Raw genomic sequence first — 13308 nt, forward strand, 5'->3', positions numbered from 1 at the left:
AGCAGGGTAGAGAACAGATGGACATATGGAGACAAATGGACAAAGTACATCGAGTCAGTAAACATTACAAAGTGTAGTAGCACTGTTCAGCCAGAGAAGTGTGCAAGTGATAGCGGCTCTACAGGGAGCGCAAAATGATAGCAAAGTGTCGATGCGACAGGGATGAATGACGTAATAGTAATCCAACAATGTCACTAATAATTTGCCATTCAAACGTTTCAAGTGGAAAGACTCTGGGATTGCAATTTGGAACCAATTCATACGAAGCACAAATATTTGCAAAATTGAAGTAAATGCATTGTTTCCTTTTTTGTAATGAGCACTTGCTCTGTGTGTCCAGGGTCATTGGTCTTTGCTGTTACTGTCACCGACGAAGACTCTGGATCCAACGCACAGTTGCACTACTCCCTGATGGGACGCAACTCTGACAAATTCAAGATCGACCCCATCCGAGGTGCCATCACTGCCAACGAGAAGCTGACTGGCACCTCTGAGGTTACCCTCACGGTTCGAGTTAAAGATGGCGGCGCCAACCCCAAAACTGACACTACCACCGTAACGGTACGCTTTGTCAATGGAGGAAACTTTCCGATCATCAAGCTAAAGGAGCATGCCTTCACTTTCCCTGAGAGCCAGCCAACCAATCACCTCGTCACAGCCGTGACAGGGTCTTCCAGGAGGGGCGGGGCGCTATCCTACTACATCGCGAGTGGTAACCTGGACAACGCTTTTAACATTGACCAGCTGTCCGGCGACCTCGTCATCAGGCATCCATTGGATTATGAACACATTCAGAAATACGTTCTCTGGATTGAGGCCAGAGATCAAGGCTTTCCACCATATTCGTCGTATGAAAGAGTGGACATCACTGTGCTGGACGTCAATGACAATCACCCGGTGTTTGATAAGGACCCCTTTCATGCTGAGATACTGGAGAATCTGTCACCTCAACGGGTGCTAATGGTCCCTGCTGTCGATCTTGATAATGGACCTAATGGGCAGCTGGAATATGCCATCATTGATGGAAACAGGGAGAACAGCTTCAGTATCAGTCGGGCCACCGGTGAGATACGAACCACCAGGCCGCTTGACCGTGAGAAGGTGGCCCAGTACTTTTTGAAAGTCAAAGCCACGGACCGAGGGTTGCCGCCGAAAAACTCGGCAGTCAAAGTGAAAATCAGTGTGCTAGATGTAAATGACAACGCCCCCCGGTTTTCAAAGATCTTTAGCGCCACTGTGGCCGAGAATGCGCCCATCGGTTACACAGTCACGAGAGTCACCACCACCGATGAGGATGCTGGAGCTAACGCTGTTAGTCGTTATTCAATCACGGACACCAGCCTTCCATTTAGCATTCATCCAAACACAGGGGACATAACAATCAGTAGGCCACTCAACAGGGAGGACACAGACCACTACATTGTCAAAGTGTCTGCACACGACTCTGGCTGGACAGTTAGCACAGATGTCACCATATTCATTACAGATATCAATGACAATGCCCCCAGATTTAGTCGTCCATCCTATTACCTTGACTACCCTGAGCTGACTGAGGTGGGCTCCTTGGTAACAAAGGTGTCAGCCACTGATCCCGATGAAGGTTTCAATGGCAAAATATTTTATTTTATTCGGTCCCAGTCGGAGTACTTCAGAATTAACGCCAGCTCCGGAGAGATATTTGTGAAGCAACAGTTGAGATATCTAAATTCGACAGGCGCCAGCAGTTTGAACATTAATCGCCAGAGTTTCATTGTCACGGCCTCAGATCGTGGGCGCAAACCCTTAATGAGTGAGACGACAGTCATTGTGAATATCGTTGACAGTAATGATAATCCTCCCGAGTTCGATTCACCAAGCTACTTTACTCCTGTCACAAAGAGTGTCAAAGTTGGTACCAGACTACTAAAAATTGTAGCTCATGACAAAAAAGACTTTGGCCTCAACTCTGAAGTTGAGTACTTTATTACAGGAGGTAACAGCTCTAGTAAATTCAAATTAGATAAAACGAGTGGGTGGGTCACTGTCGCATCACCCCTCATATCTGACATAAGCAAGCTTTTCCTCATGGACGTCACAGCCAGCGACAGAGGAAATCCCCCTTTGTCCACACAAACAGCAGTGCGAATCGTGGTCACGGAGGAAAACCACCACACACCAGAGTTCTCGCAAAGCCAAATCTCAGACACAGTGCCTGAAAGCCTTGTTGTGGGAACAGCAATAAGGACCCTGTCAGCCAGAGACAAAGACAAAGAAATGAATGGCCTTATCAAGTATAATATTACATCAGGAAACACCGAAGGGTTGTTTACACTTAATAGCAAAACAGGGGTGTTATCCCTAGCGCAGTCTCTGGATTTCGAAGAAAACCAACATCACGAGCTGAGAGTTTCAGCTACAGATGGCGGTTGGATTGCAAAATCCAGCTATGTCACTGTCACGATTCACGTGACTGATGTGAATGACAATCCTCCACTGTTTGATCCAGACGAGTACTACCCTATCGTGCAGGAGAATGTTCCAAGTGGCACCACCGTGGTGAAAATGAATGCCAGTGACCTTGATTCGGGAGCTAACGCTGTCATGGCCTATGTCATACAATCATCAGACAGTGACCTTTTTGTTATTGATCCCAACACGGGCACCATCACCACTCAGGGGTTCTTAGATTATGAGGCTAAACAGGTCTACCATTTGACAGTGAAGGCATTCAACGTCCCAGACGAGGAACGCTGCAGCTTTGCCAATGTCAACATTCAGCTAAAGGGAGCCAATGAATACGTACCCCGCTTTGTCTCCAAAGAGTACTACTTTGAAATATCTGAAGCCGCTCCAAAAGGAACAGTGGTTGGGGAAGTTTTTGCAAGTGATCGTGACCAAGGTGACGACGGAGTTGTCTACTACCTCATTTTTGGGAAAAGCAGGAGGAAGGGCTTTGGCATCAACAAGCGAACTGGGCAGATTTATGTCACAGGTGTACTGGACCGCGAGAAAGAGGAAAAGATTTCACTTAGAGTAATGGCCAAAAACGCCGGGGCTATCCGCGGTGCAGATATCGATGAGGTTTTTGTGAACATCACAGTACTGGATGCCAATGATCCACCTGTCTTTTCGCAAGAGTTGTATGACGTCCAAGTTAGTGAAGGTCTCTCACCTGGTGGTCTGGTTACGTTTGTGAGTGCCGAGGACTCGGACTCTGTCCCAAGCTGGAGCCGATTTTCATACTCCATTGCACCACAGTTTGATAAAAAGGTTTTCACCATTAACCCCAAAACTGGCCAAGTGTCTGTTGCAGCCGCGCTCGACAGAGAAACAACGCCTGAGTATAATCTAACCATTCTCGCTGTGGATACTGGCACACCTCCTTCTACTGGAAGTGCCACGTTGATTGTGAACCTGGAAGATATCAATGATAATGGTCCAAGTCTGACAACCACGTACACTGAAGCAATGGAGAACCAGAAATCTGGCACTGCGGTAACTACGTTAACAGCTTCCGACCCAGACTTACCACCCAATCAAGGACCTTACATATACAGTCTTCTCAGCTCTGGCTCTGCCAACAGCTATTTCAATCTAAGTCCGGCTGGAATGCTCACCACAAGTCGGGAGATTGACAGAGAACAGATGAGTGACTTCTATCTCTCCATCGTGATCAAGGACTCTGGTGTACCTCAAATGTCCTCCACAGGAACCATACATGTCAAAATAAATGATCAAAACGACAACCCTTCAGAGCCGAGGTCAATGGAAATCTTTGTTCACTACTTCGGAAACATATTTCCTGGAGGTTCGTTGGGGGATGTTAAACCCCAAGACCCTGACATTCAAGACAGGTTCCACTGCTCCCTCATTCCACCATCCTCTGCGCTGTTTAATATTCCTACTGGAACATGCAAGCTAAACTCGAAAGCACGTTCAACAGATGGAAACTTTAAATTAACCATCCGAAGCAGTGATGGTGTCCACGGTCCAGTCAGCAACACAGCACGGGTACTTTTCACGGGCTTCACAAATGCCACAGTAGATAACAGCATTCTAATCAGGCTCCAGTCTCATGGAGTCAGAAACTTCCTCACCGACCATTACCTCAGCTTTTTACGCATTGCCAACTCTCAGCTAGCGGGACTAGGCACCGGGGTCTTGCTTTACGGTGTGTTTGAGCTCAACAACCAGACTTTCTTGATGACAGCCATCAAACGAGGCCATGGACAATATGTGAACCCCAGTGGTGTGGCCACATTCTTCCAGAGTATCAAAGAAATTTTGAATAGACAGAGTGGTGTGCAAATAGATGCTGTGGACCACGATCCATGCACACGGAACCCGTGCCAGAACGGGGGCAGCTGCAAGAGGCGTCTCACTGTTGGGCCTGACATGAAAACAGAGGAAAGTGTTCCGGTGATCCTCGTATCCAACCACCCGCTGCAGCCTTACGCGTGCAGCTGCAGGCCGGGATACACTGGAGCTGTCTGTGAGACGGACGTCGATGAGTGCCAGCCTTCCCCTTGTCACAATGGGGGCACTTGCCACAATCTGGTGGGGGGTTTCTCCTGCACCTGTCCTGAAGGTTTCACTGGCATGGCATGTGAGAGGGACATCAATGAATGCCATTCCAATCCTTGCAAGAATGGTGCACTGTGCCAGAACTTCCCCGGCGGCTTCAACTGCCTCTGCAAATCTGGATTTGCAGGTACTACACACGCACACACACAGAGCAGTCACGTTTTATTTCTGACCACACGGTTACTGAGACTGATAAAAAAATAGCCGGGATATAGGATCCACTTCCATACAATTTTACCAGCTGAGAACACACACTCCAAAGAAAATATTTGCTTTTAAGTCTGAGGTGTCGCAGTCATACTTGCCAAAACCCCTTTTAGATTGCTCGTTAGGGGTGGCGGTATCACCTGAATATCAGGCAGCTTTGTTTGCTTTAATAAGATAGATGCCGTGAAGCTGACCCTGCTCCAGAGCGGAGGCTTTGAGTCTATATCACACTGCATCATGTGCCTACAACAGAACTGACCACACACACAGACGCCATTATCCATCTGTAATCCAACTGTGTAGCGTATGATCTACTAATCACGGATCTGAGCGCTTGACAAATTGGCAGCTTTATACAAGAGCCAATCAGGCCTTTATGTTGGGAAATTAATGACCACTCAGACTTGTTAGCTCAGCCAAAACTAGGAGCTGATTTTAATTGGAGTTACTCAGGACACAAATTTTGATAGGGGCTCATTGTCCAGCCGTCACATCTGAAAGACATTTTCAAAGCGAGGCAATTTTCCCCCAGTCTGGTCATTACTGTCCATTTTTATTATGACAATAAAAAATGAGCACGTCTTTTGGTTTCATCAAGATTAATGAACCCTCCCGAGGAAATGCACCTATTGACTTACAGTAGTTTGCATGCCCGCGCTGTGAACTTTTGTCTTCCTGTTTTCCCCGGCTGTTTTTTGGCAGCCAAGTTGCTCTCTATTGAACAAGTTTTCGTCAGGATTTATCGCCGCAGGCGTACTCGCAACGCTTCAACGTCTGCCGTCTGCCATGCACCATTCCTGCATGAGCCTTGTCCATTACAGTGATTATAAATGTCACATGTCTGAGTCCCATTGCTGTTATCAATGTCACATTGCTCATATTTTGACGTTCATTGCGCTTTCCCGGCACATTTTATTTCAGCAACTCGTGGTTCATATTAGATGTTTGTCTTTCAGCACTGCAACAAATTCACTTTGTCCAAGAGTAATTTGATCTTGCATTGGGCCTTACGATATGTTGAGTGAGACGGGTTTGCCAATTATGTGGACTTTTCCTCCTATGAATGAATATACCAGGATGCTTTTGAACCAAATTAAACCTAAAATTGTGATTTAAAGGGAAGAAAAAAAATACACGAAAGCCTTAGGGTAGTACTGTGTATAAAAAGTGTTTTCAGAAATTAGATTGTTTGACTCAGAATCAGGCAATGAAATCTTTGTGCAATCAGCCTGTGGAGAAGGTGATCCCCACAATGTTTTCCTATATTTTTCATCGCTGCATCCGTGTTAATGTGTGTTGTCTTGTGAAACCAGGCAAAACATGTGATTCCATCATCAATCACTGTGAGTGTAACCCATGTTTTAATGGCGGCTCCTGTCAGAACCGGGTGGATGGATATTATTGTCATTGTCCATTTGGTGAGTAAGACTGGAGGCAACTTGCATATGTAATTGCCACCCCATTCCATTCATACCATTTTTCAAAGCTCAAAAATTCTGTTTTGATAACATAACTTGAAATGATTATCATTTTCTTATTTGTTCCGTTTTGGTCCTCAGGGGTTTTTGGTAAACACTGCGAGTTGAACAGCTATGGCTTTGAGGAGCTGTCTTACATGGAGTTCCCATCGCTGGACCCCAACAACAACTACATTTACATCAAATTTGCCACCCTGAAGAACAACGCTTTGCTCATGTACAATCACGATAACCAGACTGGAGACAAGGCAGAGTTCTTGGCCTTGGAGGTCTTGGAGGGGCGGATGCGCTTCTCCTTCAACTTGGGGAGTGGAACATACAAACTGATGACGATGATAAAAGTGTCCGACGGGCAGTTCCACACAGTCATCGCCAGGCGGGCTGGGATGGTAAGCGTGGCCACATTTATGGGACGCGTTTGAGGTGAAAAGCAACAGTTTACTTACGTAAAAGGAAGAGGAACGCATACTTGAACACGGTTTATGTCCTGACATGACTATTATGGCATGACTAAACGGCAGCCAGCTTGTTGTTTGCACCATCTGATAATTCCAGTCTCCCAGACCACTGGTAGCTCATCTTACAGCATCCACGGTTTGTAATTACAATTCTATTGCTCATTTCTGATTTACCATACAAGAATCTAAAACAGCCTGAAACATTGGAATTGTTTCTCTTGAATTCGCCCTGCCAGACATGCCGTGGCAAGGAAACCGGGAGAAAAATCCATCCAAGCCCTGTCAAAGCATTTATAAAATGGGCGTCCCGCTGGACTGTAAATCTCTCCCACAGAGAATTGGAAATTTCACCGGGGGACCTGGTAGAACAGTTAATTTGTTGATCTGTAGGTAGTGCTGAGTGGTCGCTTGTAAAGTAATATGGGGACTTTGGAAGTGGATGGAAACAATACGATTGTGCAGTTTGCAGATCACAAGCGTGTGGCAATGAACCTGTCGGAGATTAGCATGAGAAGTTAATGTACCACTTCATACCTTGACTCAGGGCTCTGTCTCGTCAAATGTCACTAACAGACTCAAATGCACAAAGTAAACTGAACCAAGGGCCAAACTCCAGTATTTGATTGACTTGGGTTTCCGTTGTCTGATTCTGCTTCTTAGTCACAACTAAAAGTGCAATCACAATCCTGGTTGGAGAAAAAAATAAAACAAAAAGGTCCAAAACTCAAGTGACTGCTAAATGAAGACCAGTAAAAATGGTCCAATAAATGTGTTTGAACAACAAAGCCCCTGTCACGTTGTGCCCGAAGCGATAGACAGATCGCTTCGTGCACAACAAAAATAAGGAAGTGGATCCCCGAGATAGCAGACACGAAACGAGATATTGTCAAAGAACAAAAGTCTTTAATACGAAACATAAAATACCCGACAGGAAGAATAACAAAAAGCGCTGGTCAAATAAGGACCAGGGGAAAAATAAGGGAACAACAGAAAACGCTCGCGGAAAACAAAAGCGAGGAAGATCTGAATAGACTATGGGAATAATTTACATACTATCAATAACTTGTACGACAAGACAATTGCCAAAAGGCTAGGAAGCAACGAGTAATATTAATATAGGGTTTTTTCGCGAAAGAACAATGGCGCGGCGTGGAATTCTCCGGCAGTGTGTAAACTGCCAGAGTCTCCTAATAAAGGAAGAATAATCATCCCGAATGAATAACAGGTGTGCAGTCGGCGGGGAGAAAGCCCGCCCCCTGCAGGTAGACACGGGACGTGACAGTACCCCCCCCCTCAACGGACGCCTCCCGGCGGACTACCCGGTTTGGAAGGATGAGCAGCGTGGAAGTCGCGCAGAAGGGACGGATCAAGGATCCAGGAGCGGGGGACCCATTGCCGCTCCTCCGGCCCGTAGCCCTCCCAGTCGACCAGATACTGGAACCCCCTGCCCCTGCGCCGAGAGTCCAGGATGGAACGCACTGTGTACACCGGGCCACCATCGACGACCCGCGGAGGCCGGGGCGGAGTGGGAGAAGGAGCCAAGGGACTGGAAGTCACCGGTTTGAGCAGGGAGACGTGGAACACGGGGTGAACCTTCATGGAGGCCGGTAGCCGGAGCTTGACCGCTACGGGACTGATGATGGCCCCGACCTCAAAAGGACCAGTGAATCGGGGACCCAGCTTCGCAGATGTGCCGGCCAGACGAAGGTCCCTCGTCGCCAGCCACACCTTCTGTCCCACCACGTATGAAGGAGCCGATCGCCGGCGACGATCCGCGATCTGCTGGTTACTGGTCGCCGTGCGGGAAAACGCAGCCCGGGCCTCCTTCCACACGCGATGGGCCCGCTTAAGGTGGTGCTGCACAGAGGGGACCTCCACTTGTCCCTCCTGGGACGGGAACAGCGGCGGCTGGTACCCGTAGGCGGCCATGAAGGGGGACCTACCAGTGGCAGAAGAGACGAGGGTGTTGTGCGCGTACTCCACCCAGGGTAAGTGGTCGACCTAGGATGAGGGACGGTGGAGGCACACACAGCGGAGGGCCGCCCCCAGATCCTGGTTGGCACGCTCGGCTTGTCCATTGGACTGGGGGTGGTATCCCGAGGTCAGACTGGCCGTGGCGCCGAGGGACCGGCAGAACCGCTTCCAGACGCGGGATACGAACTGGGGCCCCAGGTCCGAGACAATGTCCAGTGGAATACCGTGGAGACAAAAGACGTGCTTGATAAGGAGGTCGGCGGTCTCCAGCGCCGAGGGCAACCTGGATAGAGGCACAAAATGGGCAGCCTTGGAGAACCGGTCCGCAATCGTGAAGACGACGGTCCTCCCCCGGGATGGAGGTAGACCCGTCACGAAGTCCAGGGTGATGTGGGACCAAGGTCGAGGCGGAACGGGCAACGGCTGGAGCAACCCCGCCGGGGGCCGGCGTGAGGACTTGCCGCAGGCGCAGGAGGTGCAGGCACTGACGAAGTCCGTCACGTCCCTCCGGAGCTCCTGCCACCAGAACCGCTGGGCAACGAGTTGTATAGTCCGGTTCACCCCAGGATGACATGCGACCTTAGACCCGTGTCCCCACTGCAAGACTTCTGACCGCAGCGACGGAGGCACAAACAGCCTCCCCGTGGGACATTCTGCCGGAGCCTGAACCCCCTCCAGAGCAGCTTGGATCCGCTGCTCAATCTCCCACTGCAAAGCCCCCACGATGCACCGGGTCGGGAGAATGGCCTCCGGAGACCGGTCCTTCTCAGCGGGGTCGTGGAGACGGGAAAGGGCGTCAGGTTTGGTATTTTTGGACCCTGGGGAGTAGGTAAGGATAAAATTGAACCGGGTGAAGAACAGGGCCCACAGGGCCTAACGGGCGTTCAGTCGTTTTGCGGAGCGGAGGTACTCGAGATTCTTGTGGTCCGTATAAACTGTGAAGGGCTCCTTCGCCCCCTCGAGCCAGTGCCGCCATTCCTGTAAGGCGGCTACCACGGCCAGCAGTTCTCGATTACCCACGTTGTAATTCGACTCGGCAGCACTGAGTCGACGGGAGAAAAAGGCGCAGGGGTGCAGCCTCTGGTCGACCGGAGAACGCTGGGACAGCACCGCCCCCACCCCCGAATCCGAGGCGTCCACCTCCACGACAAACGGGAGATCAGGGACAGGATGTTGTAATACCGGGGGACTGGTAAACGCCGCCTTCAGGTCTTTGAATGCCGCGTCCGCGGCCGGGTCCCATCTAAAGGGGACCTTAATGGATGTAAGTCGGGTCAAGGGGAGCGCCTTCTGGCTGTAACCGCGGATAAAACGTCGGTAGAAGTTTGCGAACCCCAAAAAGCGTTGTAATTCCTTACGGCTTGTCGGAACTGGCCAGTTAGTGACTGCCTGCGTCTTGCAGGGGTCTGCCCGTAACTTGCCCTGTTCGATAATGAAACCCAGGAAAGAGATGACGGGTACATGGAATTCGCATTTCTCTGCCTTGACGAAGAGCCGATTTTCAAGTAACCGTTGTAACACCAGCCTTACATGTTGCTGGTGTTCCCGCAATGACCGGGAGAAAATTAAAATGTCATCGAAATATACAAAACAAAAAATGTTCAACATGTCCCTTAACACATCGTTGATAAGATTTTGGAAGACGGCGGGGGCGTTTGTCAGCCCGAAAGGCATGACTAAATATTCGAAATGACCTAACGGGGTCTTAAAAGCCGTCTTCCATTCATCACCCTCCCGGATGCGGACCAAATGATATGCACTGCGTAAATCAAGTTTGGAGAAAATAGTGGCCGTTTGTAAAGGGGCGAAGGCGGAGTCCAATAATGGTAGTGGGTACTTGTTCTTAATCGTGATCTCATTAAGACCACGATAATCCATGCACGGTCGCAGGGTCTTGTCCTTTTTCCCCACAAAGAAAAACCCCGCACCTAATGGTGATCGCGAGGGTCTAATGAGGCCTGCAGCGAGCGAGCTGTTTATATACTCCGTCAGCGCCTCGCGCTCGGGTTGGGACACCTGATACAGCCGTGAGGTCGGCAACGGAGCGCCCGGCTGCAGGTCTATGGCGCAATCGTAGGGACGGCGCGGGGGCAAAGCGCGTGCGCGATCCTCGCTAAAAACCTCACGAAGGTCCCGATAGCAATCTGGCACTCCGTCAAGGCAGATAGCTTCGGAGGGTTCGACACTGGCCCGTTCATGTTCCCCGATGGCCGATTGTAGACAGTGTTTATAACAATATTTACTCCAACTGTCTATTGCTGGGCGCTCCCAGGAAATTACGGGGTTGTGGGTCTTGAGCCAGGGCAACCCAAGAATGACCGGAGTGTTACGGGACCGCATTAAATAAAAACGGCGATGCTCGACATGGTTACCGGAGAGGCGGAGTTTCAGTGGTTCCGTTCTACACGTAACTACCGCCAGGGGGCGCCCATCGAGATCACAAACCCGCTTCTTATTAACCAACTCCTCAATACAACAACCCAACTCGGACGCGAGATCTGTGTCCATTAAACACTCATCCGCCCCCGAGTCTACCAGGGCTCTAACCCGCAGCGACCGGGATTCCCCAAATATCTCCCCCTCGAGTTCTAGTCTGTTGGGAATTCCCGGCCGGGGGTCGATACGCCTAGACTCGGGAGGTACTACGCGGGGTCGTTACTCACAGTACTTGGTGTAAGGGGAGAACGGCGACTCCGGACGGCCGGGAGCAGCGTGCGGACCTTGTTGGGCGCTGTCAGACATGGCCCGATCGCTGAGTCGACGCCTTCTCTCCTCCAAACCAACGTCTTTGCCACCCAGCTGCATCGGTTCCTCCGCGGTAACCACCAACTGGGGTCGAGGGTGATCCTCGGGTCCTGCTGCTTGAAGCGCCACATGGTAATCACCGCGGTGTGCGGCATGCCGGTCCGGGAACCGATCACCTCCACGTTCCCGGTCTCTCTCCCTCAGGCGGTTGTCCAATCGTAGGGAGAGATCGATCAACTCCGCCAGGTCGGAACTGTGGTCGCAGGTCGCCAGTTCATCCTTGAGCTGGGGGTTTAATCCATGACGAAACAGCCCACACAGTGCTCGGTCTCCGTAGCCACTCTGGGCGGCCAATATCTGGAACTCGATCGAGTAATCCGCCACCGATCGCCTTCCCTGGTGGAGTTCGAGTAGCCGGCCCTCCGCCTCTCTGCCCCGCAGGGGATGGTGGAACACCCGGCGAAACGCCGTAACGAATTCGTGGAGCGAAGACCGGAGGCTCGGCTTCGCGTCGCTCGTCACCCTCGCCCATGACGCCGCCGGACCTGTCAATAAGCTCATGATATATGCCACTTTAGCGGCGTCATTAGCATAGACGGAAGGCTGTTGCTCGAACACGAGCGAGCATTGGTGGAGAAAGTGTCCACACTGCCCGTGCTCACCCCCGTAACGTGGGGGGTGTGGAAGCGAGGGCTCCCTCATCATTGTGGGGAATGATGCGGGAGCCTCAGTGGTGGTAGGACGAACCACGGGGGGAGGTGTTCCCCGTGCCTCCACCTGTACCAAACGGGGTTCGAGATCATCGAACCGATGAGCCAGCATGGAAACCGCGCTGCGGAGTTCCGTAAGGGCTTGGCCCTGCGGACTCATCTTTTGCTCTTGTCGGTACAGAGCGGACAAGATCTTTTCCATGTCTGCGGGATCCATGGTGGCCGGAGAATTCTGTCACGTTGTGCCCGAAGCGATAGACAGATCGCTTCGTGCACAACAAAAATAAGGAAGTGGATCCCTGAGATAGCAGACACGAAACGAGATATTGTCAAAGAACAAAAAAAAAAGTTTTTAATACGAAACATAAAATACCCAACAGGAAGAATAACAAAAAGCGCTGGTCAAATAAGGACCAGGGGAAAAATAAGGGAACAACAGAAAACACTCGCGGAAAACAAAAGCGAGGAAGATCTGAATAGACTATGGGAATAATTTACATACGATCAATAACTTGTACGACAAGACAATTGCCAAAAGGCTAGGAAGCAACGAGTAATATTAATATAGGGTTTTTTCGCGAAAGAACAATGGCGCGGCGTGGAATTCTCCGGCAGTGAGTAAACTGCCAGAGTCTCCTAATAAAGGAAGAATAATCATCCCGAATGAATAACAGGTGTGCAGTCGGCGGGGAGAAAGCCCGCCCCCTGCAGGTAGACACGGGACGTGACAGCCCCAAGTGAGCAGGTAGCCTAAAAACAGAGCTTGACGAATTAGCCCTTCGTGTGGTTGATTAGTAACGACAACTCATCCCTGAACTCTTGATTGGGTGGACTATTAGAACCAGGTTAAAACAAATAAGAACCAGCACGTCCTGCAGGTCCGCCACAGTAGAAACCGGCTCCACAGGTTCTTCCATAAACAATGGGCTGCAGTGGTGCTCTCCTCATGTTCCCTCAACCCCACACAAAAGCACTGTGGACAATCTTTCAAAGCCTCTGCGGAAAGAGAAAAACAAATCTCCAGACCGCAGCAAGACACAGGATAGTGAGCAGCGTTTATAAAGCTTTACGGCCTTGATTGCTCGAGGCTCGTGAAATGTTCATGTGGTTCGGAGAGTTTTTATTGTGCTGCAAAAGGGTCACATTGTTGTGTGTGCACATGTGTGGCGAGGA

At 50.2% G+C, this 13308-nt stretch overlaps 2 protein-coding genes across 3 annotated transcripts in view; both read left to right on the forward strand.

Moving 5' to 3' along the window:
* LOC127597481 (uncharacterized) overlaps positions 1-13308 on the forward strand; it is a 258570-nt gene that overhangs the window by 144712 nt on the left and 100550 nt on the right. The window lies entirely within an intron of this gene.
* LOC127596307 (protocadherin Fat 4) overlaps positions 1-13308 on the forward strand; it is a 125175-nt gene that overhangs the window by 100040 nt on the left and 11827 nt on the right. Inside the window, exons 9-11 of one of the 2 annotated variants that reach the window (XM_052058621.1) lie at positions 341-4690; positions 6084-6188; positions 6330-6637. In XM_052058621.1, coding sequence (XP_051914581.1) covers positions 341-4690; positions 6084-6188; positions 6330-6637 — 4763 coding nt within the window. The remainder of the gene's footprint in view (positions 1-340; positions 4691-6083; positions 6189-6329; positions 6638-13308) is intronic. The other variant, XM_052058630.1, reaches the window with a different exon arrangement.

This window comes from Hippocampus zosterae, chromosome 1 (genome assembly GCF_025434085.1).
Source record: "Hippocampus zosterae strain Florida chromosome 1, ASM2543408v3, whole genome shotgun sequence".
NCBI lineage: Eukaryota > Metazoa > Chordata > Actinopteri > Syngnathiformes > Syngnathidae > Hippocampus > Hippocampus zosterae.